The 23,207-nt window shown below is 41.7% G+C and overlaps 1 protein-coding gene across 3 annotated transcripts in view; it reads left to right on the top strand.

Moving 5' to 3' along the window:
• Positions 1-12,997: 12,997 nt before the first annotated feature.
• celsr1a (cadherin EGF LAG seven-pass G-type receptor 1a) overlaps positions 12,998-23,207 on the top strand; it is a 128,189-nt gene continuing 117,979 nt past the window's right edge. For all 3 annotated transcript variants that reach the window (XM_072674222.1, XM_072674223.1, XM_072674224.1), the window contains exon 1: positions 12,998-16,760. In XM_072674222.1, the coding sequence (XP_072530323.1) occupies positions 13,238-16,760 (3,523 nt within the window). In that variant the 5' untranslated portion in view covers positions 12,998-13,237. The remainder of the gene's footprint in view (positions 16,761-23,207) is intronic.

Raw genomic sequence — 23,207 nt, forward strand, 5'->3', positions numbered from 1 at the left:
ACCTAGTGGAACTTAGGGACTCCTCCAAGAACTCAAACGTTCCTCAGTGCTCTCTGAGGTCTCTGTAAAAACCTTGGGATTCCAACAGTGAGGAACTTTAGAAGCAAGTACAGCTCCTGAGGACCGGGCCCTGAGGAGCACAGGCCCACTGAAGCCGTTCCAGTCAACTTCCTATCAGCTCGTTAGTATTAATGCAAGGGCTTGAACTAGTATCCACCACTAGTACTGACTTCTCAACAACTTTCTCTGAGGTCCAGACTGTATATCTTTATGGACTTTGCTTTGTGCACTGGTGCACAGTCATTCCATGAAGCTCTCTGTGCTCTCTGTTCTTGGACTAATCTGACGGCCTCATGAAGTTTAGAGGTCTGTAGCGATTGACTCTGCAGAAAGTTGGCGACCTCTGCACACAATGTTCCTCAGCATCCATATGTTTGGCTCCATAATTCCCAGTCGTTGCAGGTTCTGCTCTTGGCCACTAGAGGGGGCACTTGGCTCACAGGTGGTAAAGTGTAAACTCTATAGAGCAAATTTGAATGAATTTCATAAACAAACAATAAATAACTAAATAGTAAGCTGTTTGACTCTTTACTCTTAAATTATGGTTTACCGTTGAGCATTTACATAGAAAATAACTGTTTACACGTGTAGGAATCAAAACAAATACAAATAAACAAACAAATTAGCATACGGGTTGGTGTTTTACTGCTGTGTTGGAAAACAAAATACAATAAAATAATGAATATTCTAAAAATAATTTAAAGTAAATGCTTTAATGGATTAATATAGAGGATTTATTGCACTGTGTATTTATTTATTTATTGCAGGGATTAAAAGAAGTTGTGGGTGTGGTCAAACATCAGCGTTTAAGAATTATGACATATTTTTACACATTTCCCTCGCTTGTGGCCCAACCAGCAAGCTGATAGGCTCTTTTTGTTGAAGGTGGGACTTTAACTGTGAACAGACTCCCTTTCATATTTCAGCTAACGACCCCTATCCTCATGTCTGAGTGTCTGACTCCACTCACTCGCTGCCCAGCCTGCAGTTCTTTCTCCAGCTCCTTACACAGACCAGCGAATTAACCTCTGTGCCCCTCTCACTGTTTCTCACTGTTTCTCACTGTTTCACACTGTCTCACTGTTTCACAATGTTTCTCACTGTTTCACACTGTTTCTCACTGTTTCTCACTGTTTCACAATGTTTCTCACTGTTTCTCACTGTTTCACACTGTTTCTCACTGTTTCACACTGTCTCACTGTTTCACACTGTTTCTCACTGTTTCACACTGTTTCTCACTGTTTCTCACTGTTTCACACTGTTTCACACTGTCTCACTGTTTCACAGTTTCTCACTGTCTCACTGTTTCACAGTTTCTCACTGTTTCACACTGTTTCACACTGTTTCACACTGTCTCACTGTTTCACACTGTTTCTCACTGTTTCTCACTGTTTCACACTGTTTCACAATGTTTCACACTGTTTCTCACTGTTTCTCACTGTTTCACACTGTCTCACTGTTTCACACTGTCTCACTGTTTCACACTGTTTCTCACTGTTTCACACTGTTTCACACTGTTTCTCACTGTTTCACACTGTTTCTCACTGTTTCTCACTGTTTCACAATGTTTCTCACTGTTTCTCACTGTTTCACACTGTTTCTCACTGTTTCACACTGTTTCACACTGTTTCTCACTGTTTCTCACTGTTTCACACTGTTTCACAATGTTTCTCACTGTTTCACACTGTCTCACTGTTTCACAATGTTTCTCACTGTTTCACACTGTTTCTCACTGTTTCTCACTGTTTCACACTGTTTCTCACTGTCTCACTGTTTCACACTGTTTCTCATTGTTTCACACTGTTTCTCACTGTTTCTCACTGTTTTACACTGTTTCACACTGTTTCACACTGTTTCACAATGTTTCACACTGTTTCTCACTGTTTCACACTGTTTCACACTGTTTCTCACTGTTTCTTACTGTTTCACTCTGTTTCTCACTGTTTCACACTGTTTCTCACTGTTTCACACTGTTTCTCACTGTTTCTTACTGTTTCTTACTGTTTCACTCTGTTTCACAATGTTTCTCACTGTTTCACACTGTTTCTCACTGTTTCTCAATGTTTCACAGTTTCACACTGTTTCTCACTGTTTCTCATTGTTTCACACTGTTTCTCACTGTTTCTCACTGTTTCACAATGTTTCACAATGTTTCACACTGTTTCTCACTGTTTCACACTGTTTCTCATTGTTTCACACTGTTTCACACTGTTTCTCACTGTTTCTTACTGTTTCACTCTGTTTCTCACTGTTTCACAATGTTTCTCACTGTTTCACAATGTTTCTCACTGTTTCACACTGTTTCTCACTGTTTCACACTGTTTCACACTGTTTCTTACTGTTTCACTCTGTTTCTCACTGTTTCACACTGTTTCTCACTGTTTCACACTGTTTCTCACTGTTTCTTACTGTTTCACTCTGTTTCACACTGTTTCTTACTGTTTCACTCTGTTTCACACTGTTTCTCACTGTTTCACACTGTTTCTCACTGTTTCTCACTGTTTCTCAATGTTTCACACTGTTTCACACTGTTTCTCACTGTTTCTCATTGTTTCACACTGTTTCTCACTGTTTCACACTGTTTCACACTGTTTCTCATTGTTTCACACTGTTTCTCACTGTTTCTCACTGTTTCTCACTGTTTCACAATGTTTCACAATGTTTCACACTGTTTCTCACTGTTTCACACTGTTTCTCATTGTTTCACACTGTTTCACACTGTTTCTCACTGTTTCACACTGTTTCTCACTGTTTCTTACTGTTTCACTCTGTTTCTCACTGTTTCACACTGTTTCTCACTGTTTCTCACTGTTTCTTACTGTTTCACTCTGTTTCTCACTGTTTCACACTGTTTCTCACTGTTTCACTCTGTTTCTCACTGTTTCACACTGTTTCTCACTGTTTCACACTGTGTCTCACTGTTTCTCACTGTTTTTCACTGTTTCACACTGTTTCACACTGTTTCACACTGTTTCTCATTGTTTCTCACTGTTTCTCAATGTTTCACACTGTTTCTCACTGTTTCACACTGTTTCACACTGTTTCTCACTGTTTCTCACTGTTTCACACTGTTTCTCACTGTTTCACACTGTTTCTCACTGTTTCTCACTGTTTCACACTGTTTCACACTGTTTCACACTGTTTCTCACTGTTTCTCATTGTTTCACACTGTTTCTCAATGTTTCACACTGTTTCACACTGTTTCTCACTGTTTCTCATTGTTTCTCAATGTTTCACACTGTTTCACACTGTTTCTCACTGTTTCTCATTGTTTCACACTGTTTCTCACTGTTTCACACTGTTTCACACTGTTTCTCATTGTTTCACACTGTTTCACACTGTTTCTCACTGTTTCTCACTGTTTCACAATGTTTCACAATGTTTCACACTGTTTCTCACTGTTTCACACTGTTTCTCATTGTTTCACACTGTTTCACACTGTTTCTCACTGTTTCACACTGTTTCTCACTGTTTCTTACTGTTTCACTCTGTTTCTCACTGTTTCACACTGTTTCTCACTGTTTCACACTGTTTCTCACTGTTTCTCACTGTTTCTTACTGTTTCACTCTGTTTCTCACTGTTTCACACTGTTTCTCACTGTTTCACACTGTTTCTCACTGTTTCACACTGTTTCTCACTGTTTCTCATTGTTTCACACTGTTTCTCACTGTTTCTCACTGTTTCACAATGTTTCTCACTGTTTCTCACTGTTTCTCACTGTTTCACACTGTGTCTCACTGTTTCTCACTGTTTTTCACTGTTTCACACTGTTTCACACTGTTTCACACTGTTTCTCATTGTTTCTCACTGTTTCTCAATGTTTCACACTGTTTCTCACTGTTTCTCACTGTTTCACACTGTTTCTCACTGTTTCACACTGTTTCTCACTGTTTCACACTGTTTCTCACTGTTTCACACTGTTTCATACTGTTTCTCACTGTTTCTCATTGTTTCACACTGTTTCACACTGTTTCTCACTGTTTCACACTGTTTCTCATTGTTTCTCTCTGTTTCTCACTGTTTCACACTGTTTCTCATTGTTTCTCTCTGTTTCTCATTGTTTCTCTCTGTTTCTCACTGTTTCTCACTGTTTCTCATTGTTTCTTACTGTTTCACTCTGTTTCTCACTGTTTCACACTGTTTCTCACTGTTTCACACTGTTTCTCACTGTTTCACACTGTTTCTCACTGTTTCTCACTGTTTCTTACTGTTTCACTCTGTTTCTCACTGTTTCACACTGTTTCTCACTGTTTCTCACTGTTTCTTACTGTTTCACTCTGTTTCTCACTGTTTCACACTGTTTCTCACTGTTTCACACTGTTTCTCACTGTTTCTCACTGTTTCTTACTGTTTCACTCTGTTTCTCACTGTTTCACACTGTTTCTCACTGTTTCACACTGTTTCTCACTGTTTCTCATTGTTTCACACTGTTTCTCACTGTTTCTCACTGTTTCACAATGTTTCTCACTGTTTCTCACTGTTTCTCACTGTTTCACACTGTGTCTCACTGTTTCTCACTGTTTTTCACTGTTTCACACTGTTTCACACTGTTTCACACTGTTTCTCATTGTTTCTCACTGTTTCTCATTGTTTCACACTGTTTCTCAATGTTTCACACTGTTTCACACTGTTTCTCACTGTTTCTCATTGTTTCTCAATGTTTCACACTGTTTCACACTGTTTCTCACTGTTTCTCATTGTTTCACACTGTTTCTCACTGTTTCACACTGTTTCACACTGTTTCTCATTGTTTCACACTGTTTCACACTGTTTCTCACTGTTTCTCACTGTTTCACAATGTTTCACAATGTTTCACACTGTTTCTCACTGTTTCACACTGTTTCTCATTGTTTCACACTGTTTCACACTGTTTCTCACTGTTTCACACTGTTTCTCACTGTTTCTTACTGTTTCACTCTGTTTCTCACTGTTTCACACTGTTTCTCACTGTTTCACACTGTTTCTCACTGTTTCTCACTGTTTCTTACTGTTTCACTCTGTTTCTCACTGTTTCACACTGTTTCTCACTGTTTCACACTGTTTCTCACTGTTTCACACTGTTTCTCACTGTTTCTCATTGTTTCACACTGTTTCTCACTGTTTCTCACTGTTTCACAATGTTTCTCACTGTTTCTCACTGTTTCTCACTGTTTCACACTGTGTCTCACTGTTTCTCACTGTTTTTCACTGTTTCACACTGTTTCACACTGTTTCACACTGTTTCTCATTGTTTCTCACTGTTTCTCAATGTTTCACACTGTTTCTCACTGTTTCTCACTGTTTCACACTGTTTCTCACTGTTTCACACTGTTTCTCACTGTTTCTCACTGTTTCACACTGTTTCTCACTGTTTCACACTGTTTCTCACTGTTTCTCACTGTTTCACACTGTTTCACACTGTTTCTCACTGTTTCTCATTGTTTCACACTGTTTCACACTGTTTCTCACTGTTTCACACTGTTTCTCATTGTTTCTCTCTGTTTCTCACTGTTTCACACTGTTTCTCATTGTTTCTCTCTGTTTCTCATTGTTTCTCTCTGTTTCTCACTGTTTCTCACTGTTTCTCATTGTTTCACACTGTTTCTCTCTGTTTCTCACTGTTTCTCACTGTTTCTCACTGTTTCACAATGTTTCACAATGTTTCACACTGTTTCACACTGTTTCTCACTTTCACACTGTTTCTCACTGTTTCACACTGTTTCACACTGTTTCTCACTTTCACACTGTTTCTCACTGTTTCACACTGTTTCACACTGTTTCTCACTGTTTCTCACTTTCTTGTGCGTCTGTTTGTTGTTATTGTGTTTTCTTGTCTCAATCTTTTTAGTTTAGGTTGAGGTCGGCCTTGTTTTCTTGTCTCAGGACATTTACATTACTTCATTGGTTCATTATATGATTTATAGCAACAGAGTTCTTCAGTTTGGGGAAAAAGTGATTTATGTGACAATTATGGTACACATTTTTATATCACAATATTTAACGGCATTGTCTGGATACACAATATTTATCAAGGTTCTCGTGATTGCAGACATAATGCATCAGTAGTGACAGATTCTTACAAACTACCAATTAAATCAAATTTATTTATTTAGCACTTTTTACAACTGTTGCCGTCACAAAGCAGCTTTACATAATCAGTAATTAGTAAAATACAGAAAATAAATAAATAAATAACATAAAAAGACACAAAAACTCCCTCAGAGCTGGAGGAAGAAACCTTGAGAGGAACCAAAACTCACATAGGGGGACCCGACCCGTCCTCCTCTGATCAGAACTATTTATAAATTAGTGATAAAAGTCACCAAACCATCTAAACTGTTGAATTGCTCTGATCATAATCATAATATATTAATCATGATGTAGATAGTTAATAGTGGTGATATTAATTTAGGTCCATTTAGGCTTGAACATGGTCATTAAACAGGTAGCAGTGGTAGGAGGGTGAGCTGCTGGTCTGGTATAGGTGGTGGTGGTGGTCGGGGGCCTGCTGGTTGGGCTGGTAGGTGGCAGCTGGTCTGACGCAGGTAGAGGGGACCTCAGCGGGCAATCTTCCAGCAGGTTGGGCTGGGTGGCCATTTACTCTGAGAAGGTAAAAAGAGAGAGTTAGTTCTGAGAGGATTTGATGGAGAGCAGAGAATGTTGAGCAGTATCAGAGTGTGTCTGACGACTCCGGCAGGTCTGACTATAACAGCCTCATTAAAAGGAGAGAGCCAGAAGGTAACACAGACACGGGAGCACCCTGAAACGCTAGCGTCCATCTGCTCCACCGTCAACAAACCAAAAGTGAAACAAAAGTGATTGCATGTAAGCAGCGAGACGACAGCTCCGGCATCTCAGTGTACTACAATTCCCTGCGTCCGCGAACCCCTGGACCTGCAACCTTTATCTAAGGGGAAACATTACTTACCAAAAGCTAAACTAAACAGATGAGTTTTAGCCTAGATTCAAAGATTGAGCCTGTCTGAGTCCTGAACATTCCCCTGCTGAGGTTTTCTGAATTTTGGGAACGAGTAAGAGTCCAGCACCCTGAGATCTAAGTAGTCTTGATGGTTCATAATATGTAATAAGATCCCGCAGATACAGGAGCGAGGCCATGTAGGGCTTTATATGTTAATAGAAGAATTTTGTCAAGAATCAATACAGGATTTAACTGGGAGCCAATGAAGTGCTGATAGAACTGGACTGATATGGTCAGATGTTCTAGTTTTAGACCCTGGCTGCAGCATTTTGAACTAAATGAAGTTTATTGAGATTCCTGCTGAAACAACCTGACAGTAGTGCAATAGTGCAGCATGCAGCACCTGTAGAGATAAGGAGTTTCTTAGTTTAGCAATGTTCCTAAGCTGCATAAAGGCTGTTCTACTAATATTGGCTATATGTTGCTCAAATGATAAATCTGAGTCGAATGTGACGCCAAGATTTTTAGCTGCTAGACCAGGAATAATGGAAGCATCAGCCAAGTCTATTAATCGATAAGTCTATTAGTCAGATGTATCCATTAGGTCTGATGGTTTATTTCTAGTGTCTTTTGGAGCTAAAAGGAGAACCTCAGTTTTGTTACTGTTTAAACACTGTCCTGCACTGAGAACAGCGTCCAGTTTCACATCGTCCAGTTAAACCAGCTGATTACACCGGTTGTAATGAAACTTGTAGTTGATAGCACAATCAGAATCAGAATCAGAATCAGAATCAGAATCTCTTTATTTCACCAAGTATGTTACCCATACAAGGAATTTGTCTTGGTGAGAGCAACACGCATGACAAGTAACAAAGAAACACAGAACACAGTCTTAAACTAAAGGAAAATGACACTAAACAATAAATAGGGTAGGGGATAAATTAAAAAAAGTAGAAAGTACTAAAGGTAATAAAGGTAATAAAGAGCTGAAAAATATATTTACAGAAAAGAAAAGGACATCTGTACAGGTGTGCAAATAGTCATAGTGCAAAATAGGCAGAGTGCAAATAACTGTTCAGTCCGGTTTGGTACAGTTCAGTTGTAAGTTTAGAGGTTTACAGTGGGAGGTGACCACTGTGATTGAGGAGCGCTACAGCTCTGGGGAAGAAGCTGTTAGCATGACGTGTTGTGCTGGTTTTGATGGACCGCAGTCTTCTACCCGAGGGGAGTGTCTGGAAGAGGAGGTGTCCAGGATGTGAGGGGTCAGATGTAATCTTGCCAGCCCGCTTCCTCATCCTGCTGGAGTAGATCTGCTGAAGTGATGGCAGGTTACATCCTATGATCCTCTCTGCTGTCCTGATGATGCGCTGGAGTTTGGTTCTTTCTTGTGAGGTGGAGGAACCAAACCAGATAGTTATGGAGGCTGTGATAATGGACTCGATGATCGCTGTGTAGAACTGGATCATCAGGGTCTGTGGCAGGTTGAATTTCTTGAGCTGTCTCAAGAAGTACATTCTTTGTTGAGCTTTCTTGATGATGGAGATGGTGTTTTTCTCCCATTTCAAGTCTCTGGAAATGGTGGTGCCCAGGAACTTGAGTGACTCCACCATTGATACTGCAGTGTTGTTGATGTGGAGGGGGGGAAGGGTGGGTGGATTGCGTCGGAAGTCCACCACCATCTCTACAGTCTTTTCTGTGTTTAGCAGCAGGTGGTTGTTGCTGCACCAGGACACCAGCTGCTCAATTTCCTTTCTGTAAGCAGACTCATCACCGTTGGCTATGAGGCCCACCATGATATGATAAAACATCTTCAAAGATTGCCCACCGCTCCAAGTATGTGTGCTCACAGTCACTGTGTGTGTGTGTGTGTGTGTGTGTGTGTGTGTTCACTGCACGGATGGGTTAAAGACGGAGGACAAATTGCATCTGTGTCCAGCACTAATGGTGAATTGACTTGTCTTGAATTGACACTGCCTTGCCTTGTGTTGTACTGCCTTGCCTTGTACTGCCCTGCCTTGTCTTGCCTTGCCTTGCCTTGCCTTGTACTGCCCTGCCTTGTCTTGCCTTGCCTTGCCTTGTCTTGTACTGCCTTGCCTTGCCTTGCCTTGCCTTGTACAGCCTTGCCTTGTCTTGTACTGCCTTGCCTTGTATGACCTTGCCTTGCACAGCCTTGCCTTGTCTTGTACTGCCTTGCCTTGTACAGCCTTGTACAGCCTTGCACAGCCTTGCCTTGTACAGCCTTGCCTTGCCTTGCACAGCCTTGCATTGTCTTGTACAGCCTTGCCTTGCCTTGTACTGCCTTGTCTTGTACTGCCTTGCCTTGCCTTGTACTGCCTTGCCTTGCCTGTCTTGTACTGCCTTGCCTTGTCTTGTACTGCCTTGCCTTGCCTGTCTTGTACTGCCTTGCCTTGTCTTGTACTGCCTTGCCTTGCCTGTCTTGTACTGCCTTGCCTTGTCTTGTACTGCCTTGCCTTGCCTTGTACAGCCTTGCCTTGTCTTGTACTGCCTTGCCTTGCCTTGCACAGCCTTGCCTTGTCTTGTACTGCCTTGCTTTGTACGGCCTTGCCTTGTCTTGTACTTCCTTGCCTTGCCTTGTACAGCCTTGCCTTGTCTTGTACTGCCTTGCCTTGCCTTGTACAGCGTTGCACTGCCTTGCCTTGTACGGTCTTGTCTTGCACAGCCTTGCCTTGTCTTGTACAGCCTTGCCTTGCACGGCCCTGTCTTGCACTGCCCTGCTTTGCATTGTCTTGTACTGCCTTGCCTTGCCTTGTACAGCCTTGCCTTGTCTTGTACTGCCTTGCCTTGCCTTGTACAGCGTTGCACTGCCTTGCCTTGTACGGCCTTACCTTGCACTGCCTTGCCTTGTCTTATACTGCCTTGCCTTGTCTTATACTGCCTTGCCTTGCTTTGCCTTGCACTGCCCTGCCCTGCCTTGCACTGCCCTGTCTTGCCCTGCCTGTCTTGCCCTGCACTGCCTTGCCTTGCCCTGCTTTGCCTTGCCTTGCCCTGCTTTGCCTTGCCTTGCTTTGCCTTGCTTTGCCTTGCTTTGCCTTGCACTGCCCTGCCCTGCCCTGCCTTGCACTGCCCTGTCTTGCACTGCCCTGCCTTGTCTTGCCCTGCCTGTCTTGCCTTGTCTTGCACTAATAACATTAGTCCTGATTTTTTTTTAACATGACCATTTTCCAGCCTCCTGTAGAATCAGTCCTGCTGTGTTGTTGATACTGCGCCTATTAGACTGATGTGTGTAATTGATCTCTGTTCTGATTGGCTCATTTGTTTGTATTGTGCCACATTCCACAAGCCCACTGACTCAAACACGACTTATAACCTCAACACAAACAGTGGGCAAAAAACAATGGGCAGTTTCATGTCATACGTCCTGCCGGGGCCAGGGAGTGAAAACCTCTGATTTGAAGAAGGTAAGGGAAATTGATGATGAGGGCTCTTCACACAAGTAGAAGAGAATATAGAGTCAGGACTCTTACTGGTGTAGGGTAGTGTGCTTGCCCTGCAGGGTAATCGAACCCCAGTCTGCCACAGGACAGGTGATGCTTACCTAGTGCATGACACTCTATTTAAATGCATTTAAAATGCTGTTGCTTTCTGACTTGCTCACTAGCTGTACATAAAAACATTGTATCTCCAAAATATCAAATTTACAGAAGAAAGAAAAACCCTTATTGCCTCTCAATGGAAGTCCATGCAAATATTTTTATTCCAAGTCATTTTATTGGTCCATTCATCATGATATTTGAATAATGGGGGAAATTGAGATCTCTGCATGACAGAAAAGCCAAATTTCTGGCTCCATATTTCCCAGTCTGTCACTGAACACCAGCATCTGTTAGAAGTCGCAGGTTCTGCTCTTGGCCACTAGAGGGGGCACTTGTCTCACAGGTGGTGAAGTCTAAAATCCATATAGATTAAATGTAATGAATTTTATACACAAACAATAAATAAATTGTTTATTTTTTAATACAAAGTAACTCGTTTGACTCCCTACTCTTAAAGTGTGATTTACTGTTGAGCATTTAATTAGAAAATGACTTTGTTTACATGTGTAGGAATTACAGAATACAAATAAATAAACAAACAAATTGGCATACTGGCTATAAAAAAAAACTTGACTATATAAATGTAATTCAATTAAAAAATGTTATAAAATGTGGTAAGAAGGATGTGGTCAAACATCGGCTTTTGAGAATGTTTACATAATCTATCACAGTTATCACAGTTAAAGATACAGAAACAGAGTTGATGATGTTTTGTGTTTACGTTTGAAGGAAAATCAATTCTAAAATCATTTATTTTAAAGTAAGTTTTAATATAAAGTTTTATAAGCTTTTTAATGTATTTTAATATAATTTTTAAAGGGAAATTTTAAAGAAAATCTAAATGTGATAATTTTCTAAATTAGTTAAATTCAAATCTGGAGGTATCTGAGATTTGTTTTGTGAAAAGTTTGTCAGGTAAATTACCTTGCACTCTTTTAAAGTAGGTTTTTAAACCTTACTTACAATTTCATGTGATTTGTTTTAAAGCATGTTTATAAAATAAGGAATCACTTATGAAATCACCCAGAGAATGTATGAGTTTACTAAAGCAGGCTAAACTGTTTGTCACATGAATTAGAATCATTTTTACACTAATTAATAAACTTTTTAATTTTGATACTAATTTATTTGCTCTGCTTCAACCTGTAAAGTACCTGTTTGAACCAAATTAACCACAGTTTTACTGCAGGTTGAACTGTACTGTACTGTAAAAATGGTTTATTCGTACTGCCTTAAAGAAGCTGATTTAAAGTATTTGTGTGGTTTGAATTATTATAAACTGGGACTTTATGTTATAATGAGTAACTGAACTGTTTAATTATGTTCATTCAAATGACATATTTTGAATAAAACCAATAAAACCAGTTAAACTGCTTGATACCACATAAGTAATATTTTACATTGCACATATTGACCAGTTTATTCTTTTTTCAGTGTAAATACTGATACTAGGAGAATCAAAGCAACATTTTTAACAAATAAAAAAAACTCTAGGTTGACCTTTACATATTGTAAAACTGATGTTACATTGACCTACGTCAGTTTTGGTAACCAGTAGTTTAGCTTACCTAATATTAAACAATGCATAAAAATGTTTATGGTCAAATTCAGGATTTACTACAACAATTTTACAATGTAAATTGTTGGACAGATTTTACAACAATTCAAACCTTAGAATCAACATATAGGTTAAACTTTACATGCTGTAAAAATGTTGCAAGATGTGGTAACAAGCAGTAAATGTTGTCAGTCGTAACAACCAGTAAAATTAGGGTTCAAATAATTGTAATTAAACAATACAAATCAAACCAAAACTAAAAACTAAACAGTTGAATGTGTTTTCTTCCAGGTTAATAAACACAGCCTAGTTGTTTATTAGTATTTATTAGACCTTTTACTCAATGTAAACAGCTGAACAGATTTTACAACAATTCAAACCTGAAAATCAACTTCTAGGTTAAACTTTACAGGCTGTAAAAAATGTAAAAACATGCTGTCAATTGTGCAAACAAGCTGTAAAATCAGGGTTTATTCAATTAAACAAAAAGGTTCAATGGAAAACAGGATAAAAGTGGTTTCTATAAACATTTTAATGTGACAGTTTTTATTTATATAATTTATTAAGTTGTTTGTTGCCACGTGAAGAACTTTTTACACTGTTTTATTATTTATTTACAGTGTTTACAAAACCTTCAGGGAAGAAAAGGAGCATTAGGAGCATTAGGAGGTGTTTATCAAACCTGGAAATCAACTGCTGCGCTGAATACAGGGGGGATCCAATGAGGGGGCTTTTAAGGTAAGTTTGAAGGTGAGACTGAGGAGTGAAGCCCCCCGGGAGGAGGTGGCTCACAGCAGGTTTATGCTAATGACCCACAGAGGGAGGAGAAGCAGGAGGAGGAGGAGGAGGAGGAGGTGGAGGAGGTGGAGACGCGCGCGGAGGAGCCATTTTGTCGTCATTTAAAACTTACCGTGGACCAAGTGACACCCCAGCCTATGGATCCTACGGGAGGAGCGCGTGTACGCGCGTGTACGTGTGCGCCTTTACCGCCTGCCCGGTCTGTCCTCCCCCTCCGACGATAGAGGAGCGACTGCCATGAGGGATAAACGCAAGAAGGAGAGCTGAGGACCTTTTGGGGAGAGTTTGGACTTGGAGAGAGTGTGTGTGAGTGTGTGTGAGTGTGTGTGAGTGTGTGTGTGTGTGCGTTTTGCTCCTCGCTCTGAAGCATGGAGGTGGCGTTGTGCTGGATGTGGTCTGTCCTCCTGTTCCTCGGTGCGTCTCCTCCTGTCTCTGGAGGCTTCGACCTGCACATCTCGGACACTTTACACGCCGGAGCCGCCCTGGCGAACCTCTCGCTGGGACCCGGTTGGAGTTACGCGCTTGACAGGACTGTCTCTCCACGCTCCAGGCTCGGGGACTTGCTGAAAGTGCACGAGCGCCACGGAGAGGTGAGTCTCGTGCGCGAGGTGGACTGCGCGAGCCTTAACGAGACCTTCCCGGTCCCGCTGAACTTCGAGAGCAGGTCCGTCACGTCGGAGGACTCGGTGCGCACGCGCTTGAACGTGTACGTGCACGGCCGGGGCTGCGCCGCGAGGCGCCGGAGAGCGAGCCCCGATGTTCGCGTCCTCTCCGCACACAACCTGGGGGGTGCTTCCTGCCTGTCCTCAGGTGTGTCGCTCCTGCGTCTTACAGACTATTTACCTGCCTTTGCGCGTCACGGCAAGGACATGCCAGTGCCGGGTCATTGGTGCAACGCAAGGGACCTGAGTGTGTTTCTTGGTAATGGGACTTTGCATGTTGGGGAGGACACTTGCTTGTCCCAAGGGGACTCCAGAGAGGCGACTGTGGTGTGTGGGCTGGGGGAGCTCACCATGCACATCAGGCTGAGGTTCATAGCTGCTGAGCCGTCCTCTGTGCAACGCACCTCCTCTCACAGGTGGACGTCGCACCTGAGGAAGAGGAGAGGGGTGAACTCTGCCCCTGTCTTCCAACTGCCCAATTATCAAGTGTCTGTTCCCGAGAACGAACCCGCAGGGACGCACGTCATCACGCTCAAAGCCACTGATGCAGACAGTGGAGAGGCTGGGAGAATCGAGTACGGGATGGAGGCTTTGTTCGACAGCAGGTCCAGTGACTTTTTCAGGATAGACCCAGAGACGGGGAGCATCGAAACCGAGCGGCCCCTGGACAGGGAGTTCAAGGACACCCATGTTTTTAAGGTCACCGCGACAGATGGCGGCACACCCCAGCGCTCCGCCACGTCCTACCTCACCGTCACCGTCAGTGACACCAATGATCACGGCCCTGTTTTTGAGCAGACCGATTACCGGGTCAGCATCCGCGAGAACGTGGAAGTGGGCTTTGAGGTGATGACAGTGAGGGCCACTGACGAAGACGCGCCCTCCAATGCCAACATGGTCTACAAAATCGTGAACGGCGATGGCGTGAACTCTGTTTTCGAGATCGACTCCCGGAACGGGCTCGTGAAGGTCCGAGTGCGCCCAGACAGGGAGACCAGGGCGCAGTATGACCTCATAGTGGAGGCGAACGACCAAGGGAAGGACCCAGGGCCGCGCAGCGCGACGGCCACGGTGCATATAACTGTGGAAGACGAGAACGATAACTATCCTCAGTTTAGCGAGAAGAGGTATGTAGTGCAGGTGCCCGAGAACGTGGCTGTCAACACCAGGGTGGCTCAGGTGGAGGCCAGTGACCGGGATGAGGGCAACAATGCGAAGGTTCACTACAGCATAATTAACGGCAATGTGAAGGGCCAGTTCTACATTCACTCTCCGACTGGTGTCATCGACGTCATCAATCCACTAGACTACGAAACCAACAGGGAATACAACCTGCGGATCAAGGCCCAGGATGGTGGCAGACCTCCTCTCATTAACAGCACAGGGATAGTCATCATTCAGGTGATCGACGTGAACGATAACGCCCCCATGTTTGTGAGCACCCCTTTTCAGGCCACTGTTTTGGAGAACGTACCCATCGGCTATTCGGTCATTCACATCCAGGCTATTGACTCTGACTCTGGGGAGAATGCTCGCTTGGATTACCGCCTCACCGACACGTCCCCCGGCTTCCCCTTCACCATCAACAACAGCACTGGCTGGATTACAGTCAGTGTCGAGCTAGATAGAGAAACCACCGAGTTTTACACCTTTGGAGTGGAAGCCAAAGACAATGGAGTTCCTGCGATGTCGTCCTCTGCCAGCGTGAGCATCACCGTGCTGGACGTGAACGACAACGTGCCCACGTTCACAGAAAAGGTCTACTCTCTGAAGATTAACGAGGACGCCCTGGTGGGGACCAGTGTGCTGACGGTGACGGCTGTGGACCGGGACATCAACAGCGTGGTCACTTATCAGATATCCAGCGGCAACACCCGGAACAGGTTTGCCATCACCAGCCAGAGTGGTGGTGGCCTCATCACTCTAGCGTTGCCTCTGGACTACAAGCAGGAACGCCAGTACGTTCTGACCGTCACCGCTTCGGACGGCACCCGCTACGACACAGCGCAGGTGTTCATCAACGTCACCGACGCCAACACTCACAGGCCCGTGTTCCAGAGTTCCAACTACCAGGTTCTGCTCAGCGAGGACAAGCCTATCGGGTCCACTGTGGTGGTCATCAGCGCTACAGATGAGGACACGGGTGAGAACGCTCGCATCACGTACGTCATGGAGGACAACGTGCCTCAGTTCAAGATCGACCCGGATACAGGTGCCATCACCACGCAGGTGGAAATTGATTATGAAGACCAGGCCTCCTACACTCTGGCCATCATCGCCCGTGACAACGGCATCCCCCAAAAGTCAGACACCACCTATGTGGAGATCATAGTGGAGGACGCTAATGATAACGCTCCCCAGTTTGGCCGAGAGAAGTATCAGGGCACTGTGTTTGAAGACGCCCTTCAGCACACCAGCGTCCTCCAAATCTCCGCTTCGGACAGGGATTCGGGGTCCAACGGAAGGGTGAGCTACACCTTCGTGGGTGGTGATGATGGTGAGGGGGACTTCATGATTGAGCAGTTCTCTGGCATCATCCGAACCAACCGGAAGCTGGACAGGGAGAACGTTCCTGTCTACAATTTGAGAGCCTTTGCGGTTGACCGAGGAATTCCTCCACTCAAAGCTGAGGTGGAGATCCAGGTGTCGGTTCTGGACATTAACGACAATGCCCCAGTGTTCGAGAAGGATGAGTTGTACGTTGATGTCAAGGAGAACAGCCCTGTGGACTCCGTCGTGGCGCGGATAACGGCCACAGACCCAGATGAAGGAACCAACGCTCAGATCATGTACCAGATAGTAGAAGGAAACATACCTGAGGTGTTTGACTTGGATATCTTCACCGGAGACCTGAAAGCACTCACGGATCTAGACTATGAGACCAAGACAGAGTATGTGATCGTAGTGCAGGCCACATCGGCACCGCTGGTCAGCAGGGCCACGGTCCACATTCGTCTGGTTGACGTCAATGACAACGAACCCGTCCTGCAGAATTTTGAGATCATCTTTAACAACTATGTCACCAACAAATCCAACAGCTTTCCCGCTGGGGTTATAGGGAAAGTACCGGCTCACGATCCGGATGTGTCCGATAGACTGAAGTATAGCTTTGTGGAGGGGAATGAGCTTAGTCTGCTAATCCTGAACCCGGATACTGGAGAGCTGAAACTGAGCAAGGATCTGGACAATAACAGACCATTGGAGGCTACTATGAAGGTGTCGGTCACAGGTAAGGTCATTCATCCATTCATTCATTCATTCATATCCGTGGTTGTGGTGGTGCATGATGGAAATGCTCTACATCTGAAAAGGGAAGCTCTCTTTAGCTTCTTAAACTGGGATGGAGTCTCATTTCCAGTGCTGCATGTGCAGGTATGATGGTTAATGTGTAATATGTATGGCATGTGAGCTGAGCTCAATCAGATGCTAAGTGTTATATTAGCTAGCTGGTTTCTCTGAAGTGTGTGTGTGTGTGTGTGTGTGTGTGTGTGTGTGTGTGTGTATATATGTGTGTGTGTGTGTGTGTGTGTGTGTGTTTGCTCCAGGCTAGCAGGATCCTGTTCTGCTGCTTTCGAGCTGTTTGTGGGATTTATTGCTCTGCTGTTGTTGTGGGAGGCTTTACTGCTTAATGTAGAAGTGAAGTTAAACATACTTGTCCTTTAAGTGATGAAAATGAACTTACACTCATCTTTTACTGAATTTACTGATATATTTAATCATTTGTTAGCAGTTTTGACTGAGATTACTAAACACGTCTTACTGAGTTTGCCAGGACTTTTTGTTTTACTGAGTTTACTACTGTTGGTTGAGTTGCTAGCACTGTTTACTGAGCAGTGCTTTTTAGTACTTTTTACTGACTTTACTAGTAGTATTTTACTGAGTTTGCTAGCACCTTTTATTTGTACTGAGTTTGCTAGTACCCTTTATTTTTACTGAGTTTGCTAGCACCTTTTATTTGTACTGAGTTTGCTAGCACCTTGTTTACTAAGTTTGCTAGCACCCTTTATTTTTAATAAGTTTGCTAGTACCTTGTTTACTAAGTTTGCTAGCACCCTTTATTTTTAATAAGTTTGCTAGTACCTTGTTTACTAAGTTTGCTAGCACCTTTTATTTTTAATAAGTTTGCTAGTACCTTTTATTTGTACTGAGTTTGCTAGTACCTTGTTTACTAAGTTTGCTAGCACCCTTTATTTTTACTAAGTTTGCTAGTACCTTGTTTACTAAGTTTGCTAGCACCCTTTATTTTTAATAAGTTTGCTAGTACCTTGTTTACTAAGTTTGCTAGCACCTTTTATTTTTAATAAGTTTGCTAGTACCTTTTATTTGTACTGAGTTTGCTAGTACCTTGTTTACTAAGTTTGCTAGCACCCTTTATTTTTACTAAGTTTGCTAGTACCTTGTTTACTAAGTTTGCTAGCACCCTTTATTTTTAATAAGTTTGCTAGTACCTTGTTTACTAAGTTTGCTAGTACCTTGTTTACTAAGTTTGCTAGCACCTTTTATTTTTAATAAGTTTGCTAGTACCTTTTATTTGTACTGAGTTTGCTAATACCTTGTTTACTAAGTTTGCTAGCACCCTTTATTTTTAATAAGTTTGCTAATACCTTGTTTACTAAGTTTGCTAGCACCCTTCATTTTTAATAAGTTTGCTAGTACCTTGTTTACTGAGTTTGCTAGCACCTTTTATTTGTACTGAGTTTGCTAGTACCTTGTTTACTAAGTTTGGTAGCACCCTTCATTTTTACTGAGTTTGCTAGTACCTTGTTTACTAAGTTTGGTAGCACCCTTCATTTTTACTAAGTTTGCTAGTACCTTGTTTACTAAGTTTGGTAGCACCCTTCATTTTTACTAAGTTTGCTAGTACCTTGTTTACTAAGTTTACTAGCACCTTTTATTCTTACTGAGTTTGCTAGCACCTTTAACTGACGCTGCTAGTACTTTTTGCTAGCACTTCATTCATTCATTTACATTGTTAGTATGTTTTACTAAGTTTGCTAGCACCCTTTATTTTTTACTACATTTACTAGCACCCTTTATTTTTACTGAGTTTGCTAGCACCTTTTATTTTTACTGAGTTTGCTAGCACCCTTTATTTTTACTGAGTTTGCTAGTACCTTGTTTACTGAGTTTGCTAGCACCCTTTATTTTTACTGAGTTTGCTAGTACCTTGTTTACTAAGTTTGGTAGCACCCTTCATTTTTACTAAGTTTGCTAGTACCTTGTTTACTAAGTTTGGTAGCACCCTTCATTTTTACTAAGTTTGCTAGTACCTTGTTTACTAAGTTTGGTAGCACCCTTCATTTTTACTAAGTTTGCTAGTACCTTGTTTACTAAGTTTGGTAGCACCTTTTATTCTTACTAAGTTTGCTAGTACCTTGTTTACTAAGTTTACTAGCACCTTTTATTCTTACTGAGTTTGCTAGCACCTTTAACTGACGCTGCTAGTACTTTTTGCTAGCACTTCATTCATTCATTTACATTGTTAGTATGTTTTACTAAGTTTGCTAGCACCCTTTATTTTTTACTACATTTACTAGCACCCTTTATTTTTACTGAGTTTGCTAGCACCTTTTATTTTTACTGAGTTTGCTAGCACCCTTTATTTTTACTGAGTTTGCTAGCACCTTGTTTACTAAGTTTGCTAGCACCTTGTTTACTAAGTTTGCTAGCACCTTTTATTTTTACTGAATTTGCTAGTACCTTGTTTATTAAGTTTGCTAGCACCCTTTATTTTTACTGAGTTTGCTAGTACCTTGTTTACTAAGTTTGCTAGCACCCTTTATTTTTACTGAATTTGCTAGCACCCTTTATTTTTACTGAGTTTGCTAGTACCTTGTTTATTAAGTTTGCTAGCACCCTTTATTTTTACTGAGTTTGCTAGTACCTTGTTTACTAAGTTTGCTAGCACCCTTTATTTTTACTGAGTTTGCTAGCACCCTTTATTTTTACTGACGCTGCTAGTACTTTTTGCTAGCACTGTTTATTTACATTGCTAGCACCTTGTTCACTGACATTGCTAGCACATTGTTTACGGAGTCTGCTAGCATGGTTACCGACATTGCTAGCAAACTCAGTACTGCCATAACTGAGTTTGCTAGCATGTTAGCTGTTCTGGTCAGTACTTCAGTCCAGCCTTTGACAAGACTTTGAGCTGTTTATCAGTTTGTTGTTTTGCTTAATTCTGGCTGTGGATTCTGTGCTAGTTGAAATAAAGTGTGTGAGCTGTTTTCAGGTCGTTCGCTACATAAAGCTGAGCTGTTTTCAGTCAGGCTTTGGCGTGTAAAGTTAATGGAGGCGCATGGTAGCCTGCTGGCAGTGCCCTTGACTAGCTGGCTAAACTTCACACTGGGAGCACATTAATGTGTATTGGGATTTCACTTAGTTTCCCTCTCATTCGAATGGTATCGGGGTTTCAGATGTTACAGTCCCTTTTTTTGGCTTCACTCACACATTCATTCCTCTTCCTGCTCATTTGCAAGCGGCTCTTTGCATACAGCGTTCCCTCAGCAAGCCTCTCTTACTCCCGTTCTCCCATTCGTGGCTTTACGGCTGTTTCTTTGTTGCTCTGATTGCTGTTCCTCAGCTCAATGTCCATGCTCAGGGTCATTGTTGGCCTTTTATATGGTAGCAACGGCCAGCATTCATTTCTTATCCTGTTCTCATTCATGACAATGACGGGGGGCTGCGTCCGGGTCTCCATGACCACTACTGCGCTACCTTCCCTCTCTCTTTTTTTTTTTCTTTTCTTCTCTCGCTCGCTAGCTCTCTCGCTCGCTCTCTCTCGCTCTCTTTCATTAATCTAATGCATATCATCCCCCTTCAGAATACCACACACACCCACACACCCACAAGTCAAATGTTCGGTAACCATTAACACTGGTTATGTGACCTCTTCACCCCTGGCTCAGGGGAAAGAGACACCCTTAAGGGCTCTGAGCTGGACCTCTACGGCGGAGCCTCTAATGAAGTTGAAGCATTAGGCTGATGAAGATGACCTTCAGCTGGTGGAAGACTATGGAGTTGCCGTTTAAGTGGGCAGATTTTTAGCTTTTACCCCATTATGAAATCCACCTAGGAAGCTTTTCCTTTTATCTCTAGTTTACTTAGCAGGTGTTTTCCCCATTAAATGAGCTTCAGGTAGTTGACCACCCCCCACCGAAACAGAAGAACTCCCAGATTTCCCCTTCTGATTAAAGTAGGTTAACATTCTAGTCACAACAAAGGCCTGTCTTCCTTACAAAAACACAGTGAGGACCGCAAACAAGCAGCAGTGAGGGTTATGTGTTCTAGCTGTAACCCAATCTGCCTTATCTGTATCAGTCAGGCTTCTCAGTCATCTGAGGGGGTTTCTGTGCTAACATGGCGGCTCCCGCTGTGGAGAGGGGTATTGATTTTGGTGTGCTGCCTATCTGCTCCGTTTGACCGGATAAATACAGGCGATAAGTCTTCTGACGATGCCTAAGCCTGCTCTGGAGGCCAGGCCTCGAACACCAAACACATGAAGGTGAGAAACTGAAGATCTGAGCTTTAACATGAAGCTCTGTGTTGTGTCCTAAGAGATGATGGGTGCTAAATCATTGTTTGCAGTCACAGCCTAACCCAGTGTGAGCTTGTTGATACGTGTGAGTGTGAGGCAGGTATTAAGCCTGTGGCCATGGTGGCTGCGTCTGCTGGTGGGCCGGCTGCTCCACGCTGACGGTCTCGCATAGCTGGGCTTCTTCACATTTCTTGCCCCAGAACGTTCCAGAAGTTTCTCAGTATTGACCCCAGTGTCTGCATTTATCAAATACAGTAAATGTCGTTGGCTGAAAGGATGAGGCCTCTTGGTGTTGTGTGGTGGGCTTGCCCAGTCTTGATTATATACCCTTGCTAAAGTTTTTTTTTTTTTCCCCTCATACGAGGAAGATGAAGATAAGAAGGTGCTTTTGTTTGAAAGAGGAAAGACTGGGATCAACTAACCAATTATGGAAATGGTCGTTAGCTGCAGGTCTGTTCTGGAGAGAGGTTAACATGGGCCTTGTTCTGATCTTCTGTTCTCTCCTCGTTGTCAAAACAAGGCACTACACTCCCACCAGATGTAAGGGTACTTACCACTCCTGCACCCTCAGACCTCTGACCTCTCTGCCCTGCAGGTGAGGCCGTCTGATGTTAGAAGTCTCCTTGTTGTCATCCCTCTTGGCTTAGAATAACCAGCCCTGAGGAGACTGTTGTTTACTGTGTTGGTTCACTTCATCATGCATACTTGTTTGACACAGCTATTCAGCATTATTCAGCAATGAAACTCTTCACTTAGGATGAGCATCTGAAAGTAGTTCAACAGTGAGAGTGTGAGGCTGTTTCAGAATATGTTCGTTACAGGATTGGATCGGATTTTTTCTAGCATGTTTCCCGTCCAAATTTCCAATCCAGCCTTTTCTGCTCATTTTAGCCCCTATATTTCTATTGATCTCAATAATGCTGAACCTATAGCATGTCTTTATAATATTAGAAAAATATCAACATATAAAACAATAACCAGACTTATTATAGAATAAAAACTTGGAACCAAATATGATCACCTGACTTATTTTACAATAAAAACATAAATATTTTTGAATAAAAATAAAAACATACAAATTAAATATGAAACAATTTCCAAACTTATAATACAATAAATAAAATAAATAAATGTAACTAAATAAATGATCACCAGATTTATTATACAAAAAACATAAATAAATGTTTTACTACAAATAAAAACATACAACCTAAAAATGAAACAATCACATGCCTTATTATAATATGATGCAAATAAAATAAATGTTGCTTTAATACAAAAACATGTAGCTAAATATATGATCACCAGATTTATTATACAATAAAAACATAAAGAAATGTTTTAATTCAAATAAAAACATACAAACTAAAAATGAAACGATGACCAAACGTATTATACAATAAACAAAATAAATGTTGCTTTAATACAAAAACATGTAACTAAATATAAGATGATGATCAGACTGTATATTTAAAATATTAATAAATAAATGCTTTAATACAAACAACATTTAACTAAATATGATCACTAGACTTATAAAATAAAAAACAATGAAATGTTTTAATACAAAGAAAAACATAAATACATAAAGACATTAATAAATGTTGTGTTAACTCAAAATTTGGAAGTTCACTGGCTGGCTTACATTCCACAAAACAGTAAATAGTGATTTAACAGAGCTGTTAACCTGAACTTGAGTACAATAAATAAAAGAATGATTTGTTGGGTGTGTTGCAGTAAGGTTTCGGTAGTTTCTTTAGCTCCACTATGTCTTTAGAAAGAAAGTAATAGATGGTAATTTGAATTCTGACATTTTTAAAATTCTGAATAAACAAAATAAATAAATGTTGCTATTATACAAATAATGTAACTAAATATATAATCACCAGATTTATTATACAATAAAAACATAAATAAATGTTTTAATACAGAAACCATACAAAATTAAATGTAACGATTACCAAACTTATTATACAATAAACAAAATAAATATAGAACGATGACAGATAGACGATATATTTTGTTATACAGTAACAAAATATAAATAAATGGTAATCCGAATTCTGACATTTTTAAAATTCTGACATTGTATGATTTATTTCATTGTCTTTTATTTGGCAGTCCGTTTTTAGTGCTGGC

Source organism: Salminus brasiliensis, chromosome 2 (assembly GCF_030463535.1).
Source record: "Salminus brasiliensis chromosome 2, fSalBra1.hap2, whole genome shotgun sequence".
Taxonomy (NCBI): Eukaryota; Metazoa; Chordata; class Actinopteri; order Characiformes; family Bryconidae; genus Salminus; species Salminus brasiliensis.